The 20,102-nt window shown below is 37.5% G+C and overlaps 3 protein-coding genes across 5 annotated transcripts in view; 2 read left to right on the plus strand and 1 right to left on the minus strand.

The window, feature by feature from the left end:
- Positions 1 to 1,247, plus strand: part of LOC100894098 — a 49,797-nt gene extending 48,550 nt beyond the window's left edge. The window contains exon 28 of the mRNA XM_030996144.1: positions 302 to 1,247. Within this exon, the coding sequence (XP_030852004.1) occupies positions 302 to 484 (183 nt within the window). The 3' untranslated portion in view covers positions 485 to 1,247. The remainder of the gene's footprint in view (positions 1 to 301) is intronic.
- Positions 1,248 to 2,488: 1,241 nt separating this feature from the next.
- Positions 2,489 to 8,181, minus strand: LOC575292 (HMG box-containing protein 4). 3 transcript variants are annotated; one of them, XM_011678943.2, is made up of 6 exons: positions 8,067 to 8,181; positions 5,549 to 6,913; positions 4,762 to 4,849; positions 3,892 to 4,310; positions 3,104 to 3,226; positions 2,489 to 2,586 (listed from the first exon to the last, which is right to left on the minus strand). In XM_011678943.2, exons 2-6 carry the CDS (start codon positions 6,839 to 6,841, stop codon positions 2,542 to 2,544), a joined length of 1,968 nt encoding a protein of 655 aa, XP_011677245.1. In that variant the 5' UTR covers positions 6,842 to 6,913; positions 8,067 to 8,181; the 3' UTR covers positions 2,489 to 2,541. The 3 variants fall into 3 exon arrangements, with proteins under 3 accessions (XP_011677245.1, XP_780797.3, XP_011677202.1); XM_775704.5 differs by having other exon boundaries at positions 3,931 to 4,310; positions 8,020 to 8,181; XM_011678900.2 differs by having other exon boundaries at positions 8,020 to 8,181.
- Positions 8,182 to 13,034: 4,853 nt separating this feature from the next.
- Positions 13,035 to 14,635, plus strand: LOC100887991 (tctex1 domain-containing protein 2). Its single transcript, XM_011678831.2, has one exon. It carries the CDS (start codon positions 13,575 to 13,577, stop codon positions 14,151 to 14,153), a length of 579 nt encoding a protein of 192 aa, XP_011677133.2. The 5' UTR covers positions 13,035 to 13,574; the 3' UTR covers positions 14,154 to 14,635.
- Positions 14,636 to 20,102: the final 5,467 nt, after the last annotated feature.

Raw genomic sequence — 20,102 nt, forward strand, 5'->3', positions numbered from 1 at the left:
ATGAGAATCTGGAAAGGGGGAAACCCCCCTCGGTCCTCAGTTTTACTCACTCTTTCTTCCAGATTGTGAAAGCATATTTTGATTTAAGCTTACTTTTTGTTTTTCAAGTACAAAACATCAAATGATAGAAGAATGATAAAGAAATAAAGGTATTGAATGTATCAGGTAGGATTTTTTTTTTAAATGATGCTTTGCATCGACTAAAGTAAGGAACATAATTATTTCTTCATTGCTGTTTGAATAAATTTAATCAAATTTCCTCTTTACTTAAAAAAAAATTGTTTATGTGTTTTCTTTACAGGGTTTGGAAACCATCACAGAGCCCCAGTACGAGAACAGTGACATTGAAGATCGGGATTATGAGGACTATGCTGCTTCAGTCGACCTCCACGAACTAGAAGATATCGCATCGGTTGGCAGTGGTAGCATCATGAGCAATATCGATTGGGATGCCATCGATCAGATGATCGAAACCGTCAAGTAAACATCATTCCTGCCACGAAAACACAGCATCTGTTGACACTCATGAACTGAAAGATATCGCTGTGGTTTGGCAGTGGTAGCATCATGAGCAATATCAACTGGGAGGCCATCAATCAGATGATCAAATCCGTCAAGTAAACAACATTCCTACCACAAAAACACTGCATCTGTTGACTCTCACAAACTGGAAGATATCGATTGGGATGCCGTCGACCAGATGATCGAGACCGTCAAATAAATATCATTATGACAAAAACACTGCATCTGTTGACACTCATGAACTGATAGATCTCTCTTTGGCTGGCAGCGGCAGCATCAGGATTGTATTGACCTTGATATTGAGACTTTTAAGTAAATGACATTCCAAGCATAAAAATTTGTCAGATTATTTTGTATACAAGTACCGTATATGGTATATATTTATTTGCGATAAATACCAAACAATTTCAACACTTTCAGTGCTTTTTATGGTACAGTAGTTAACTCGGGCTGTGTATTGTTGAACCCCTCTTCATGTAAATGGAATTCAGGAAATACTGAGAAATAGGGATAAGATTGAGACAGACGGCAATGTCAAAAAGAAAGAATATGAAATGAATTTGGTATGAAAAGAAAGGAGAGTTAAATGAAGTTTTTTTTTTAAGAACCGATTTTAGTTTTGAAATAGTACATGTATGTGACTTATTATACTGTATGGTACTGCAAATAATAAGTACTACACCCACTGAAGTATTATACTTAACCTCCCCCCCCCCCCCCCCCCCCTCCCTCCCTCAATTTAGTACTGATAATACAAGACATGTGAAATGTTATGGTTCTGCAGGCAATAATAGTACTTTTATCAAAATTGTTTTACGTTTGTCCCAGTCCATTTTCATGAAAAAAAACAGTGCATTGTAAAACTGTGGGTATTCATATATATAATCAGACACCGTCTACTGCCAGTATTACAACATTATTCATTTTAGAGGTTATTAGGGTTTTATCAATGTTTTATCAACATACATATATATTTATCAAAAGTATTATATCAGTGTCCCTTCTGTTTGAGTTTGAAATACTTCTGTTGTAAAAAATCTGAAATCTGAAGTATTTTCATGCTCTAAAATTTTGTCTCCTTCCGCTACACTTCATAACCATATTACATGTCTTCAATAGTTTTATTGAAAAATTATTTTTTTAATTTTTCATTATTCAATGTATTCTTTCTATGATTTTCAAGCAAATGAATGATTTTTTTAACGGGTTTTACTGCAGATTTACTCTTTGTTCTTGTTTCCTTTTTAATACCTGTATTCAAAACAACAAAAATCTAAGCATAACTAAAAATGTAATGTAGTGTTTAGGATCAGATTAGAAAAGTCTGGTATACAACACATAAATTTGGACTCTAAATACATGCCTGCCAAATGGTACTGGATAGGGGAAAGACAAAAATTATTTGGCTTGATTCATTGTATGTTCGTAATTAGAGTAACATTTTAGTAGAATTCTGCCTTTCAAGTAGTCCATTATTTATTAGATCAATACAATTATCAATACGCAAAGAGAACATAAGTAAACATGTACAACAGATGTCTAATTTACAGATGTTTTTAATATTGTTCAAAGGCAAAGTAACAATGTATATTTACATCCAGCTGTATGGCTAGCTTATTTTGTACAGTATGTACAGTACAGTAAGGAAAATGGAAACAAAAACTGTACATGTGCAATGGAGTATTATTAAGATTAATAAATGTCAAAGTTTCCAAATATTCTTTCATCTCATTGTTATTATTTTTATCTTCCTCTCTTTTTTCAATTTTTACATCTATATGCATCCTATTTTGAGTCAGTGTTTATACTGTAAAAGTTTTTCCATCAAAATGAATAACAGGTAACTGGAAATGCATCGAGAAATAATATTATCTAATAAAATAGTAGCCACATTTTTCATGTGCTCATATTCATCTCGAGGAATGCTCAAACTGCCTATAAACAAAATATGTATATGCTGGAATATACGATGCTTCCATTGACTCCAGTCCATATACGACCTTACACACTGGGGTGGGTTCATAGTCCGGGCATGATGTATGCTATGTTGTCGAGTACACCAGTCTGTGGAAGACAAAGAAATGGGACAAAAAATTGATTATTCCCACGTAAAACAATTATTTATTTATTTTTCCTGATTTTTTTCTTCCTGATTTTTCCCCTTCTTGTCCCTTACTCAAGTTCTCTTTAGAACTATAAGCTCAAGAAAAATTACCAATAGTCCTTTTCAGACTCCCCTATACTCTCCCCCCCCCCCCCCCCCCCCTCTCTCTCTCTCTCTCTCTCTCTCTCTCACATGGCCAACTGCAAGCCTACTGTATAAACTCTTGTTATATAAAGGTTATTTTGCTAGTTCCACTTCTTTGTTTTCTATTGTCCCTAACCCTGATACAACAAAGCTTCATTATACAGTGGAACTTCATTATAAAGAGCTTTGTTATGACAAGGTTTTTTTCCTGGTCCCATACGAAAAGGTATTGAGTCATCTTTTAGAATCGTAACTTTCAAATCTTTTTTTACTGAAGTTTAAAATTCTTTTACAATCAGGACTAGATTGCCTTTCAAAATCTCATTGACCTACCTTGGTTTTCTTATTGATTGCATTGAGCTCAGGAACCTGTTCTGTAAGGCACAGTAGAGGGCCCAGAGCACACAGCATGGAGTCTAACAGGACAGACACACTGCCATGGACCTCAATATTATCCTGTGTAGAATTCAGATAAAGAAGGGTTCTTTATACATGTGAGATATACAATGTACATTCAGGGAAAATCAAGAAGATATACATGTAGATGACAGAAAAGGAAAATGTTGATTTTAAAGATAAAGGTGAGTTCTGGTCATCCGATTGCATTGTGAAAGAAAAGGTGTGGAATGGATCAGAAAAAGTTGATCATGTAGCATGTACCCGGTAAGTATTGGTGTGTACTGCAAAGTTCTGGAGTCATCAAAATCATAATAAATAAGGTCCAGTCTTTGTAAAGTAACAAGCACTGTGAATAGAAAGATGTATATGGGACTACACAAATGGTGTCGGGGCTACTAATCTTTATTCCTAATCTTTCTATGTTCATTATTCAGCCAGTATACATTTTATACCAAAATTGTTTGGCAAATGACATTTATTTGTAATCTTGAACATTTAGTGTAATTTTCGTAATGATTCTTTTTTTTTTTTTATTTTTTTTTTTACCAGAACTCACTTTTATCTTTAGGAAATACATGAAATATGAAATAAATGAGGACTTACTTGTCTCCTTTTGAATTGTGATACCTTTTTATGAAACTCAAGAGTTGGTTATATACATGTAATGTGTGGACGAATTAGAAATTTCTTTCTTTGATTCCTTTCTTCTGTTTTGTTTATACCTTCATCACACCAGGATGTAGCTGTGAGAAGCTACTCACCCTGTGTGTTTGCAGCTTGCCCCCGACGTCACTCAGTGACTCCCCCAGCAGTCTCAGGTACGCGGCGCAGTCGATGGGGTTCCACTTGGGCGGGGTGATCTTCACCGGAGCAGCGTTAATCTTCTTCTTGGCGGCAGTGTGAATTTTCCTCTTGACAGGGTGAACAAGCTTCTTCACCTTGGGCTTGGGCTTGTCCGGTGTCTTGAGGCGGAAGGGCGGGGCGTCCGGAGCCGATGACGACGCCCCGTCCTTGCCCTTGTTGAGTCGCTTCAGGGGCACCTTCGTGTTGACGGTGATCTCTCTCTTGCGCCAGAGCTTCTTCTCCTCCTCGTCCAGCGTCTGCCACAGGGCGCCCATTCGACGACTGATCGTGGAGAAATCTAGATTGCACACAGGAAAAGGAAATGCAAAGAGGAATACAGTTTTACAAGCAAAGTTAAAAGCTTTTTCAAAAAGTGAGAACAAAATGCACAAATGTAAAGATTCTTTGACAAACTATTTAGTGTATCATACATGTAATTACTACATCTATGGAAAGGCAGCTCAAGGAAAAAGGAGGATATGTACATGGAGAATAATAATCAAGCAACTTTATGAATAATGCAAAGTAGAAATTTAAAATGGTGCTTCTTTAAAAGCTAATAGGCTCGACACCTGGTGCACAATTAATAAGAGGAATATGAGGAAAGTGTGATAAAGAAATTTGACACTTACAGAAGATGCTTAATACACACCTGTAAACTATATTTAAACCATGTTTTAAAATCAATTAGCTTTTATAATATGTGCCTAGACGTTAAATTCTGCAAGCATGGAAAAGCCTTTACTTACCAAGTCCAGGGTTTTGTGAGACAAAAGTTGATCTGTAACTTCTACACCATAACATGTATCCAGATAGCTTGGTCTTCCGCATAACATACTGGAGAATAAAAAAAGGAAGGTGACAATTAATTTTTGATCACTTCAGCTGATGAATCGCTCAGAGTACAGTGTACATTATCTTATATTTCTATAACTTTTTTCTTTAAACTCGAACAAAATGATATTTCAGGTTGGCTCAAAGTATATCCGACAGGAAAGATTACACAGCTCTTCGATTTCGATTTTACTCGCAACCTGAATGTTTAGTTTTTAAAGGTTCATGTAACCACAGATGTTATCCTACAATCTGGTTAAGTCAGATTGCAGTGTCTAAAGATACAGATAAAAATCAATATCAAGTTATATATCACAGTCATATTTCAGGACAATCAAGCACATTCATTGTAATTATACTTTTGATGTTTCCATTTTTCTTTGTCACTATTTTCTATTTGTACAATTAAAAATGCGTTTGTTTGTTTTTTAACCATAGTTTTTTTTTCATATAAGATGATGAAATAAATAAACTTGAAATTGAGTTGTTGACTATTTTTATATATTTGTTTGCATCTTAACTGTACTAAAAACTAACACTTTGGGTTATTCATTGAAAGATCTTTGAGAAATTATTAAATTAACTGGCAGAATCTAGTTGTCTGGAGAAAAAAGTATGAAATATGAGATTAAGACTTTATACAACAAGATTATCTTCCAGAAAAATGACTAGAGTTAAAATACAGGTGTATTGAAATCTCACCTTGACATTCCCATGTTCATCCCTCTCCAAAAGATTTGGTTTCTTCTTCTTTTTCTTCTTCTCCTTGGCCAGTTTCTTCTTCTTTTTCTTCTTTTTGATCCACCCTCCATCATCTAATTCCTTATTCTCGTCTGGAGCCATCATGTAGCTGGGATAGATAGTCTCCATATCAGAACCGAAAGCCGTAAGTTGCGAGATGAGATCTTCAGCGCGAGACGATTGAATCTCGCCCTCATTCCTATCGTCCTTCTTAGATTTGGCTTTCGTGCTGGCCGAGTAGCTCTCTGCAGCTTGCTTCTCCAAGTTGTAATCTGGCACGGGCATTTGAGGCATCATGAACCTGTCCATTTCTTTGGACTTCACCTTCTGGATGTTGCTATCATATTCATCCTCCAGGTCATAGCCCCCTCCCAAGCTGTCTTCATCCTGAATCGATCTCGAGAAGCTGTCATCTCCCCCCTCCTCATCAGAAGACCCCCTAACATTCAGAAACCTATTGCGATCTCCTTTGAACTTAAACATCTTCTTCTTCTTTTTGTCCTTTTCTTTTTTCTTCTTCTTAGGAAGGGAATCCCTAGACACGTCCGAGGCTTGTGGACTGGGAACCGGCTGTTCCTCCAACGTCTGCAGCTTTGTTTTTAGCTTCTTTGACTTTGCTGAGGTTGTTGGAGTATCACTGTATCCACTATCGGATTCTGCTTTGATGGATTTTATCTTGGACTTGTCTGCACTTTTGGGAACTTTTGTAAAAGGGGGTATCGTTGGTTCCTCTTTGACTTTAGCTTTATCTGCATCCTTCTTCTTTTTAGTCGACTTTGTGTCTTCTGGACTATGTTTGATGCCTGCCTTTCGTTTTTTGCCAGGCTTTATCACGTCTTGGTGAGTCACCTCCTCACCATCAAGAGTAAGCACTTGATCCTCAAAGAACAACTTTGCTTTGATTTGCTTGCCTTTCTTCTTCCCTTTACCGGTCCCCTTGGGAGGAGGAGACCTCTCTTCTGTCGCATCACTCTCTGGGGATGTATCAACCTTCGTCTTTTTAGGTGACAGAATAAATTTCATCTTCAGTCCCCCATCATCTTCGCCCCAATCACCAGTAGGAGACACACTTGTGGTAGGTAAAGGTGAGAACTCTTGCTTGCGCTTCTTGGAAGATTTCTTTTTGCTCGATGAATTGGAATCTGGGGGAAGTTGTGGCATTGTTTTAAACTTAAATTTTTGAATGGGAGGATGATCTGGCATTGCAGGTTCAGGGGAAAATGACCGCTTCCGTTTCTTATTCTTGCTTGCCATGTTCTTGAGGCTAGGAGCAAATCAGTGACTCGTCAGAAAGAAAGGTGCTTCCCTTCAAATTTCTGTCCAGGTCTGAAAGAAAATAATGGAAAGTGTTCGATACAGATATCTTGCTGACATGGTACATGTAAGTATGTGACAGAAGTCAACAGATGGTCAATATTTAAAAATTCATTAAAAAAAACGGTTTTGACTTTCTTTTATTTTTAAGTGATGGAAAGGAGATGTGATTCCCTTGAAACACAGATTTTTTTTAGACTTAGTTAAGTGGGAAATGAATTCTAACTTTAGAAATATAGTCAAACAACTTACAAGGTCTACAAATTTACAACTGCTCATTTGCCAAGATTCCACAAGTATTTTGGTATTATCATGAAAAAGGAAACCACCATTTTCTCCACAGAGTTGTCAGTAGCACTTTATATTTATCTTCATCACATTCATAAACACACACTGACACAGTTAATAATTAAATAGTTTCTTCTAAATTCTTTCCCACTCAAGCATAGAGTCTTTACAAAAAAGAGTACAAGCAGTTGAAGCAGTGGAATGAGTGATTTCCAAAACCATGATATATCCCATATTTCTATAATCTTTCTCAGTGCTGCATATAATCAGTAGGGGCGCTGGTCCTGGAACGAGGATCGTCCCTATAAATGAGGATATCCTCGTAAATGCGTCATAAAAAAAGGATCGTCCACAATTGTTCCCGATCTGCGCCCTGGCGATACGAAAAAAGGATTCCGCCTAATAAATTTGAATGGGTTGTCCGTCTTCCTGAGGATTTATCACTCATAACGTGAAAGTCTCTGTACAAATTCAATGTGAAATGCATCAAGAAAATCATCGCGAAATCCCTTTTTCAGAATGCCAACGTTGAACGTGCAGATAGGAAAGCCGAAAATGCACATGATCCTTATTTGTGCAGACACGTCTGTCGGCGTTTACAAATTTGATCCTCATTTATATGGATGATCCTTATTCTCGGACCAGCACCCCTACTGAAAATACACGAAACTACAAAGACAGACACACGTACACATATTGCACTGCACCCCAATTCACAACAAACACAATTTACATTGAACGGGACTGTTCAGAAGCCAAATGCACTAGCAAAGCTTAAGCAACACCCTCATAAAGGTTATAATTCACCTTTTATGATACATTACACTTACCTTTGCAGTTAAGATGATACTTTGAAAATGTTAGGAGCTAAAATTACCTAATATAAAGAGAGGAACATCGTAGATAATTGAAAACAATCTGCCTTACTTTGGAGTTTGGTCAAATCATTTTTTGATTTCGCGATCTCAAGCATTATTTCGGCGCGATGTAGGGCGCCCTCCGCTGCATTGGACAAAATCTTTTCTCAGGATTGTTTTATGTTATTTTTAGTTTGAGGGGGGTGTCGAAACCGTCGTTTGCTGTAATTCGCAATCACATGATTGTTTGTTTTTTTAGGTTTTGATTGTTTTAATTGTTTTAATTGAGTAGGTGATAATGGAGCCCGAATGGGATAGGCCATCCCTGCCTGGGGAGTCCATTGGGGAGTCTAAATAGAGTACAGTGATGTATAGGTCCTACACGGTAATTTATTATTGTTCAAGGGTTTAGGCGGCGCGGATTATATCATTTGAGGTTGAAATAACCTAAAATATCCAAAGATTTTATCAAATTGAGAGGTTCCACTTCGTGTACTTAGAAACATCACTTCGAAAGTGAAGAAGATGTGTAATTTTTGTTTGCCCTTTTGAAACTACATCTAAGTCTCCCACCAATGTATCTGGAATATATGCACCATTCCTGTGCCGGCATATTGTCAGAAGCGGATCTAGAGGGGGGGTTGGGGGGGTTGCAACCCCCCCCCCCCCAAAAAAAAAAAAATCCGGGGACCATGTTTTTAAATCTTATCTTTTTTTTAAACTTGTAATTTTATTTTATTCTATTTCTATGTATTTATTTCATTTATTATTATTATTATTATTATTATTATTATTATTATTATTATTATTTCTTTTTGGGGGGAGGGGGGGGGGGGTTGGGCGAACAAATGTCACAGAGTCCCTTGCCCCCCCCCCCCCCCCATCAGCTTTTTTGAGGACACGGGCCACCGCCGAAGTGAAAAAAAAAAGAAAGAAAAAAGAACGCACGCTGGAGAGAAACCCTTTCAAGTGCAAATATTGTGAGAAGATTTTCAACTCATCTGGTAACTTAACCAAACACATGATAACTCTGGATATAACTGTGTATTTAACTGTTACTTGATTTAAAAAGACGTTATCATGCACTGCTTTTTATGGTCTCCATTGTGTTAATAGATGCCAGGAAAACATCACTTACGGGGTTCAAATAAACACCCCCAAAAAAATCGGCTCGCCGCTTCGCGGCTCGTGGACGATGCTCCGCATCGTCATTATTTTGGTCACCCCCCCCCTTAGCAAAAAGCTAGATCCGCCCCTGATTGTTAACATAACATTTGATAAGCACTTGTATGTATTATACAAAAGAATATTTACGTAAGGTAACATAATGTATGCGTATGTCCAGTGGCGGATCTAGGAGGCCCCCTCCCCTGGCCAAGAAACAGGTAAATTTAACGGGTTTTTTTTTTAATTAAAAAAGAAGACAGGCTCCCTCCCCCTGGCGCAAGGAGGGGGGGGGGGTGGGTGTTGATTCGGTGCTAAATATTTTCTAACGAATTTGGAGGGGGAAATAGTGCTCCTTACCTTAACGACACATTTTTTTTCTTATCGGAAGCAAGAGACGACTAATTACTACTGATGCATATGTGCATGGCAAGCTCGTTATTTTTATAATTAACACTCAGACAAAAGGATCCATTAAGATATATTCCAAGAAAATATGTATGCTTAATAGCAACATTAACCACAATTTCATATGCACATCCCTAATCTTACGTCATGTAATTATCTTTATAATTATAATCATCTATTAGTCATGCCAAGAAATTCGGCTTCAACAGCTAATCGATGTGAAACGCAATTAGGGGGCTTCATTAAAAACACAACCCAGCTGACTGAGCTGAGCAAGCACATAGGAGATTGCTATGTTTTTGGCTAGTTCAGTTCCTGTCGATTATTATGAAATAAAGTCATCGGAAATTTGAACTCATCGGAGTTATTTTCTTAATCCATTGAATAGGCTGTATACTCAGAAACTATTTGAGGTATAGGCCTAGGCATATTAACTGGAACATGTTAGGCTATTCATATCCATGTTTTAGGCAAGGTTTTAAGTAGGCCTATTATGTAATCATGCTCAGACCAAAGACAATAAAATGAAATAGAAATTTACGCATTTATTATAACAACATAAAACCACCCTATTTCGTGAAGAACTCGTCGTCGAAACAAACGCAAATAGTGTATCCCAGAGGCGGATCCGGGAGGGGGCCGGGCGCGGCCCCCCCCCCCCTTGAGAAAAAATCATGTAAAAACACGTGATTTTTACCTTTTTGGGGGGTTCAAGGGGGGGTGCAAATTTTTTAATTTATGGGAGCAAAACAAAATAGTGCTCACTACCGCCGCCCCCCCCCCCCCCCCACTGAGCGACTTTTCGGCCGGCGCGATTTTCAAATTTTCGGGAGCAAAAAAAAAAAAAAAATTAGGCCCCCTCCCCTAAGAAATCCTGGATCTGCGCCTGGTGTATCCTACATTGAATGAGCGGGCATATGCTGCGCCACTTGATCGTGTATGACAGGGGTGGTTCTAGGAATAATACTGGCCAGGCGTGGTATCAAAACTTTAAAGGAGATTATAACCCTCAACTTGTAAAAATTAAGGCGAAATTGAAAGTTTATTTTAAAACCGCTGTATATAAATTTTATAGGAGCTATATATTAGGGTTGGATTTATGTGAGTTTAATATTAAGAATGTAAAGGGTGATCAAATTCACAATTCGAAATCTTACTCTCCTAGACTCAACATGCCTGCTCGCATGTGACATTCTCTCTACAGGATGGCCGTAGCCAGAGTTTGATATTTGGGGGACATGTAATCGATCGACGTCCTGGGGAGGGGTCTTAAAAAGTTCAACCGATCTTGGAAATTTGGGGGGCACATGCCCCCCCCCCCCCCGTGGCTACGTGCCTGCTCTACGGTCGCGACTATATGAATTGCCACTTCCTATCTCCACATGCAAGTATAAGGTGTTTGATGTGGAGTCGGATTGTGCTTTTCATTCATTTGTTTGTTCTATTTGATTTAATTTTATTTCTGCGTTCAATAACGTAATACAAAACAATTTAATTTTACCGAATAAATATAAAAACATTTTCAGACATTGACAAATTACTTTTGAACAAATGAAGAAAATGCACAAGTAATGTGAAATTAGCAATTAACTGAATTTGTGAACGCAGAAAGTATATTCTCAGGTAATCTCTTTAACCCCCCCCCCCCCCCCTCTCCGGTCATGATTACAAAGAAGAAGAAGAAGAAGAAGAAGAAGAAGAAGAAGAAGAAGAAGAAGAAGAAGAAGAAGAAGAAGAAGAAGAAGAAGAAGAAGAAGAAGAAGAAGAAGAAGAAGAAGAAGAAGAAGAAGAAGAAGAAGAAGAAGAAGAAGAAGAAGAAGAAGAAGAAGAAGAAGAAGAAGAAGAAGAAGAGAGGAAGAAGAAAAGCTGCTGCTCTATACACTCCCCTTGCCTCCCGGCCCAAACGCAGAAACGTGTGGCTGATGGAGCATATTTCTTCCTATCCAATTATGATTTTGTCCCTCGCCCCTCCATTTCCTTGGTTATGACAAAAAATGGCTGCTGCCCCCCCCCCCCCCCCCAAATGGACTACCATGAATATGCAAATTATGCTTTTGATTATTCGTGGCACTCTGCGTTGTTTTTTTTTACAGGTTATTGTGGAGAAAATAAAACGTACTTCATTAAGAGGTAATCAATTGACTTTTTATTTAGTTTTTTTAATGAATTGATGTGTTAGGTATATTAGGAGAATGCAATTTGTAGCTTAAATTTTCAATCGCCACGAACTAACAAAGGTGATTGTATGGCATTGCAGTGGTTCTTCTCATTTTAATGACTATTGTGTAAACTCCCCTTCCCGGTCATCATAATAAACGGATTGTTGCCCTGCCTCCTCTCCCGGCTTCAACGGGATGGAGGGTTACCCCCCTTCTTCACCATCCTCATCATCTACTATTGGGCCCCGTTGCATAAAACTTACCATTGATGGTAACTTGAATTGCATTAATATTAGCTTCCATGGAAACCTTGGTTTAATTGGCTGTTGAGTGATGTTGGCACGATAGTTATCACTAATGGCAAAGTTTCCACCAATGGTAAGTTTTATGCAACGGGGCCCGTCAAAACAAGAAATGGCTGCCGCCCCCCCCCCCCCCAAAAAAAAAAAAAAATGAAAGAAAGAAAGAAGAATCGCATGCGGGGAGTGGTTCTTCATTTATTCAGGGCTTCCCTTTGTGATTCGGTCAACAAATTGTCATCAACATCTTTCCTATTTAGGAATTTATTTTGTAAATTACTTTTATAGTAAATGTGTAACAATTTATAATGCGGCCGATGTCACTATTAAACAACCTTGATATTCCAGATTGTTCGCGTTTGATAGCAAGTCATTAAAGTCGATTAGAACCAGTATGTTTTTCTCTACCCTATACAAATGCCTTTGTTGTAATGTAGTCTTTGTCATCGACATAATTATATAGACTGTCTTCATGAAAAGACGAGCCGCAAACAAAATCGAAAACAAATAGTGTCTAGCTATTTGTCAAAGTAAACCTAAGGCGTTTCGTTTCAACAGAATATGAGCCCGTGAAAAAAAAACAATATACGAATCCTGTAGAATGCGTAAACACGGAAGGGGGAAAAAGCAGAAAGTAAAGAGATGAAGATCAGAAAAAAGGAAAGTTTTGTCAAGATGGCCCTGTTATCTGTACCTTGCCTCTGCTCTTTGTACAGGCTCACTTCACCATCGATCAGTTTTGCTGTAATCTGATTCCAGATACTCCACAAGGGGGTGCCAAAATTATACCCTTTGTTCACTCCCCTTACATAACAGTTGTGGCTCAAGAGGGATTTGACAAATCGAAGCTGCTATTGTGCGAGAAAATAATAGAAATAGGGTGCAATCGAACGGAAAGAGATAATCCTGGTATTGATGGTCGTTAAATGGAAATGTGGGACAATTCGCGCGAAGTTGGCAACGGGATAAACAGAGCGATTCTTAAAGAACACTCGTCAAAAGCGTATTAGCATAGAAGTTCTATGTTTACAGTTCATGCAGCGGGGTAGGCGCTTTAACCGTTGTAGCTTCACCCCCTTGTTGCCAACTCATTTTGTTGATCTCAGAGACTGGAAACGAAAGAAAAAAACGACACACGACAAGGATAATCCTGTTTTCTAGATATTGTGATCTTATATGGATGTTGAAACGTCTTTCGAGTGGATATATTTGACGAGAGTTCTGTCAGAGGTACACGGACTATCTTAAGACTATAGCACGGGCGACAAACTTGTAGCAAAGGACGACATCGTTTTGTCACAATTTGTGGTTTGGTTGACAATTCTTTAGTTCGTGATTACAGTGACATTGAGCAAACCGCATGACTGTTGTTGGGAAATCATATCATTTATGTTGATTTAACCATTATTCGACAGCTGAGACCTATGACTGGAAAAATATTGCACTTGTAAGGTTCAACGAAGTTCTTCATCTACCCTATGACTGAAAACAGAGCACGATGTTGGCTAAGAAACTGTTGAAGATTGTCCGAGAACCCTCTGCCGTTTCGCAGAAGAGCGGCGAAGGCCACGACTCGACCGGCGACGGCACCATCTCCGAGACGAGTGTAGCTTCCAGCAGACCTAATGCATTCTCACGAAAAGGATCAGTCTGGTCTCAGGTGGCCAAGAAACTTTCGACGCAGAAGGAAGCCCAGAAAGTCCTGGTACCCCGGGTCAGGTACGAGAACACCTTCCAACTCTCACCGGACGAAAAATGCAAATTTGACGCGACAAAGGTGCGCAGTTTCGTTGAGGAACTTCTGGCGATGCGCCTGAAAACGGAGGAGTACAACCCCAGGACCGTATCTACACTGACGATAAACTTATCTGATGTCATCAAGGCGCGAGTCAAGAAGATGGGCTTCAAGAGGCAGAAGATTGTCTGCCATCTTGTTATTGGCGAGAAGAACAGCCAAGACGTAAATGTCTGCAGTCGGTGCGTCTGGGATACGAGCACGGATAATTCAGCGACCGCCAGATACTCAAACGCATCACTTTTCGCTGTAGCGACGATTTTTGCTGTGTATTTTGAATAAAACATTTCAGGAATAGACATGTTACTGTTCTTAAGCCTCAATGGAACAATCATGGAAAAACAATCCTTCGTGCCCATAGTTGGAAAACTGCTAAATGAAACTCGGAAGATTTAAATGGGTTATGAAATGTATACATGATGACAGATTTGTCTACAACTCATTTTATAACGTGGTGGTGTTTTTTGTTTTACCTGACTGCTAAGAAAGCATAAATGCTTGTTAGTAAGCAACCATAGGACCCCGACGGCTTTAGGTCCTCTCCGAGTACAATGATGTAAATTTTGTATAATTTACGATGCATGGTCGATAGATGTCGACCGGATGTGTTATTTATGGTTGATCTTGCTTTCTTTTTTGTAAATGTGTTATAGACAGAATCGAATATTCCATAATATATATATCTTAAAGGTAATACAAAGTTTTGGTATGGGGTCATGAATTTGGTTCAAATGAACATATTGGAAGCATATGCGATCCTACAAAATTTAGTGATCGTTGTCGCGGTTGAAATCGAATCTAGAGTTATGAAATTGTAAATAATAAACTCTTTATGTTGTATAGCTCCCTCTCAAGGTCAAGATATTAATTAAGCTATAAAACAATGTTTCTTGACCAAAATCGACCAATTAACTATTCCCGTTTGGAAATTATATAATTATCACAACTACATATTCTGAGATTTTGATGGTCGCAGCTACTATTTTACGGCCGTAGGCGCTATTTGAAATTTATTAAAATTTACCGGGAGCACCGGTAAATTTTTATATTTAAATTTTTCCGAAAGCAGAAGTGTTTTGGGGGCTAATTTTTTTAGTGCTTATAATACATCGACAGGGGCATCCAAATATATCAAAATTGTAAAGAATCACTATCCACCCAATTTTCAAAAATTCCCAAAACTTTGTAATCATACCTTTTATCACCTTACGTGATAATAACTAAACATACTTGCATTAAAATACTATTCTGATTTTCAATTGTAAAAAAGCAAAATTATGTTCCTAACGGATGTTATGTATAATAATGATATAATACATTTATGTAGCAACTATCCATTAGTTACAAAGCGCATAAACAATAAATACTTACAAAAAAACAAAATTATCATACGAAGCTTACATTAATATCCAACAGAGAGGACTATTACAACAAATTAGAAAAGATGTGTTTTCAGACCCTTCTTGAAAACTGTGAGAGTATGGAAATTCTTAAGTTCCGGTGGGTAAGGAGTTCCAGGTTTTAGGGGCATTAATGGAAAAAGCCCTTTCACCATGTATATTTTTTCTGTTTTGTTTTGGGGGTCATTTATGCGATTATTAGTGATGAAGCAGCTTAGAAAGCTAGTATGATAAAAAATCTTCATTATTAAAATGTTAATGAACTTTTTTTATGGCTCTGTCCGTCCATGGCAAATACTTACGGAGCGCCATCTTTTGAGTCGTCTCCTAATTATCAGCCGCATCATGCACATGTGGTAGCGATTGCATAAAAATGAAACACTTTTCTCTTAGCAAAAAGTTCAGAACAAGCTCTTAAATTTCATGCTCAAGAATTTTCTTGAATACGGGCCATGAAGATCGCATGTTAATCATACATGAGGTGTTTGGTGGCCGCGGAATACATGATTCTCAGCCTCTTCTAGGAGGGATTCGATCCCACCCCTCCCACAATTTATCAATAATTACTGGATACTGCGCTGACAATGAAGGCTGTGCATTTCTAGTCTTCTGAATGCGAAACTTAAAACAGACACTACTGAATTGGTGATAGGTTTATATTCATTAAGTAATGTACATTAACATTTGTATAATTATCGGGCCAATTTTATTTCTTTCTTTGACAAAAATACCAGAAATACAAAACATAGAAGTGTATGCAGTCTTTGCCAAAGAGGTAACAATTTTAACGATCTAATTAGACATTGCTCCCAATATCTTTGCAGAGGGAAATTTAGGATTTGATTTAGGGAATCAATTGCAACACATATTAAAATAATTCAATTTCACTGTGATAATCTATTTTCTTCAAGAATCATACATTTGAGAGTGATATCTCTCCATGCTGCAAAATATCACGAAAATCCGAATTTGTTTACTGATCATCGTATATATAAATATTTTAAAAATATTTGTACCGGGTAAATTATTCTTGTTGAATTAATTTTATGTAATACCAGATATTCTCATATATTGCAAAACCGAGATAACCATGTCGTGCTATGGGTCCCGCTTTGAATTAACATTGCACTGTTGTTTTGCCGATTCATTATGAAATCCGAAAAGAAAAGGTTATGTAAAAAAAAATCTTGCACAATGCAGTCCATATGCAGTTGTCACTCTCGACCTGTGCTCTTGACCCTGGTGTAAAATTAGCATAATCTTTTTTTGATTGTTCGTGAAGTGCATAATTGAGAGCGCCGTTTTCGTAATCGAAGACATGGTGATGTTATCCAAAGCACGATGGAAATCATAAAGATGGCAATGCGGAATCGTATTTCAATGATATTGTGTAAATATAATATGTAGAGATGCAATATTCTCATCTTGTGAAGATGACGAATGCTTCCTGGTTCGGCTAACAGTGTCTTGTGAAGGTCAGACAGTGTAGATACATTGCAAGCTGTCTTAACTATGGAAACAGAAATAAAACCATTTAAATTTCGCAATTTCAGACGCTTTTATATTAGTTTGCTTCTTTGTGTTTCTCTTGTTAATCGACATTAGACTTCTTTTCACAGAAGGATGGGATTCGGAAGGGTCTCTGTGACATGTGGTTTCATCTTAATGAAGATAATGGTAATAATGATGATGTTGACGGTTATGATGATGATGGTGGTTATGAAGATGATGATGATGGGTATGATGATAATAGTTATGGTGATGATGATGATGATGATGGTTGCGGTCATCTCCCCCAACACCTTCTCACCCCCAATCATGGAGCCACAAAAACCTATATGGTGACAGGGCATTTGCATGTGGTGGACCAAAACGTTGGAATGCTCTCCCTGTGTCGCTACGCTCCATGACTGATGTTGAAGTTTTTAAGAGAGCGCTGAAAACTCACCTTTTTGATGAATGCTTCAAGTAATTATGTAGAAGTACATTGTACATTGTTAAGCGCTTGGAGAGGACCTTCGGTCCTGAAATGCGCTATAAAAGAACGAACTGTTATTATTATTATTATTATTATTAGGATGATGGTTATGATGATGATGATAATGATAATAATAATGATAACAATAATAATACTACTAAAGATGAGAATTATCTAAGGTGTTTACAACTAGTTCGGAAATGAAATAAGATTAGCAGTACAATGAAAAGAATACAACGTAAAAAAGAAGAAGAAAATCCGAGGTCGGATATGACAGGTCACAGGACTATGTGTTATTTAATGCAAAAGACCGTGTAGTTTGGTGCAGTCAGGTACGTCTAATATATTGTAATTGCCGACCAGGAAACAATATCTGACTTCATTCTCGATCAATCTTGATTATCCTCTCATAAAGCACGATCGCAGAAAAGATAAGACTCATAAGATCAACCTTGCGAAATTTTAGCGCCTTGTGCGTCATCTATTAATTTGCGGACAAGACATATTACGTATTCGGAATATGATTTCTAAGGGCTATACAAAAGGGTATTACCCTTCATGGTTTATTGAGTCTTTGCGATCATTTTTTATTCTTGCTCTCTCTCCTCCCCCACTATTCTCTCTCTCTCTCTCTCTCTCTCTCTCTCTCTCTCTCTCTCTCTCTCTCACTCTCTCTCTCTCTCTCTCACTTCCCCATCATTCCCCCCTCTCTCTCTCTCTCTCTCTCTCTCTCTTTCTCTCCTTTCTGGATCACCTTCTTCTCTTTCATTATGATCAGCTTCCTATATTTGTCCTTTTCCGTCTTTCGATTCTCCCCTTTCTTCGCTAAGCCATGCAGGAGCTAAATAAATCAAATGTGGTAAATTTAGGCCAGTTCAAAATGTTCTGACGATGACAGATTTTCACCGGACTAGTGATAAAAATGTGCAGCCTATATCACTTCGTGTAGAAATATAAGTCAGCACATATTTCAGTTATTGATTATTATTAAGTCCTCTAAGTGCATAGCTCAGAAGGGAGAAAGATGATAATTGCAGTTTGCGACAAAAAAACAGCAACAACTATGGTAACCGTTTGTGTATAGTCCTAGTACAATGCGACAAAAAGAAGAATTAGAGAGGGGGAAGAGAGGGGAGACTATTTAAAGAGTGAGAAGGAGGAAACGAGAGAGAGAGAGGGAGAGAGAGAGGGGTATTTACGGGGAGATGGGAATAGATGAAGGAGGATAGGAGTTGAAAAGAAAAGAAGAAAATAAACACTGATCTAACCTACTTTTTCATTTTGGGACATCCTTTGCAACATTGAGTCTCATCGATGGAGAACCAGTTTGAACAGCTTCCAAAATCCATTAAAAGAAGGAGGAATATTTTTGTGTAATTTTGTGATCAATTCCCAAGTGCTAATTTAGAGGCAAGATACAATTTATGACATTTGTGTGGTATCTTTCAAACGCACGCGTACATGTAGTCACCCAGAAAGAGATGCTCAAGGCATCTAAAAGGTATGAAAATGCATAAAAAGCACAATACAATTTATTGAATGAATGTTCTAATTCTTGGGCTTTCTCGTATATCATCCCAGATTGCTGGTACCGGGAAAATTCACCACTTGATTGATTCCTTAAAATGTTCACTCTCACAATTACATTTCTTTCCACTTCCCTAGGGATGGTAATCCTTTGTTGTAATGTTTCATTAATCTATAACGGTGAGAGGTAGAAAGCGGAGCTCTAAATTTATTGGATTTTTCCCGTTGGAAGCTCTTTTTTCCTATCTTTATCCATTTCCAACGTTGTACAAATAGACCAGATGGATGCTTTTATCATTTGAAATTTTAACATTGCCGTGGTTAATTCGCGGTATTGCTTTTTTTATTTTTCATTTGTCAATACTTTCTTCGCAAAAAAGCATTAATCTTTTACGAATTTCATCTCGTAGCATTCTCCTCCCATTTTCCTTTGCTTAAAAGTAAGATTCTCGACTGTGAAGTGTCCTTCATTCATTGCTCATAAAAATGATGGAAATTAAAAGTAATACCCAGTAATTTTGATATATACGAATGGACAAACGTAGTTTCCTCAGTTGGATTATTTTTTTGATTCGTCGGATTTTCGTGATATTCCGTGCTTTATATACAACTAATTTACTTTAATAGTGCAAACATATTTTGTGTTTTGCTAGATCATTATTAGGCCTAAGGCAAAAAAGAACATATTTTATTTATATTAATGAATGGCAAAGTATATAGATAGGGAATTTCCAATGGAGACTATTGCATTTGAATGAAAGGAAAAACAGACGGTCAGTAGTTTGATCCGACTTTTCTACTCTCTCTTTGGTTAAAAAAAACTATTTTTGAGAATTGGTAGGTTTTTTGTCTGGATAAGTTTGCGTTTGGTTCATTATTATAGAAGAAAACAATGATCTTTTTTAATATGTTATGTCCTATGCAATCATAATTTCTTTTGTAATTAGCAAATAGTGCACTTGGATGTCTTTGAATTACCTTAAAGGTATTACAAAGTTTTGGTATGGGGTCATGAATTCGGTTCAAATTAAAATATTGGGAGCATATGAGTTCCTACAATATTCATTGATCGTTGTCGCGGTTGAAATCGAGTCTGAAGTTATGAAATTATAAATAATAAACTCTTTATGTTGTATAGCTCCCTCTCAAGGTCAATATATTAATTTAATAGCTATGAAACAATGTTTCTTGACTAAAATCGACCAATTAGCTATTCCCGTTTGGAAATTATATATCACAACTACATATTCTAAGATTTTCATGGTCGCAGCTACCATTGTACGGCCATAGGCGCTATTTGAAATTTATCAAAAATTACCGGGAGCA

This window comes from Strongylocentrotus purpuratus, unplaced genomic scaffold (assembly GCF_000002235.5).
Source record: "Strongylocentrotus purpuratus isolate Spur 01 unplaced genomic scaffold, Spur_5.0 spur5_scaffold_3, whole genome shotgun sequence".
Taxonomy (NCBI): domain Eukaryota; kingdom Metazoa; phylum Echinodermata; class Echinoidea; order Camarodonta; family Strongylocentrotidae; genus Strongylocentrotus; species Strongylocentrotus purpuratus.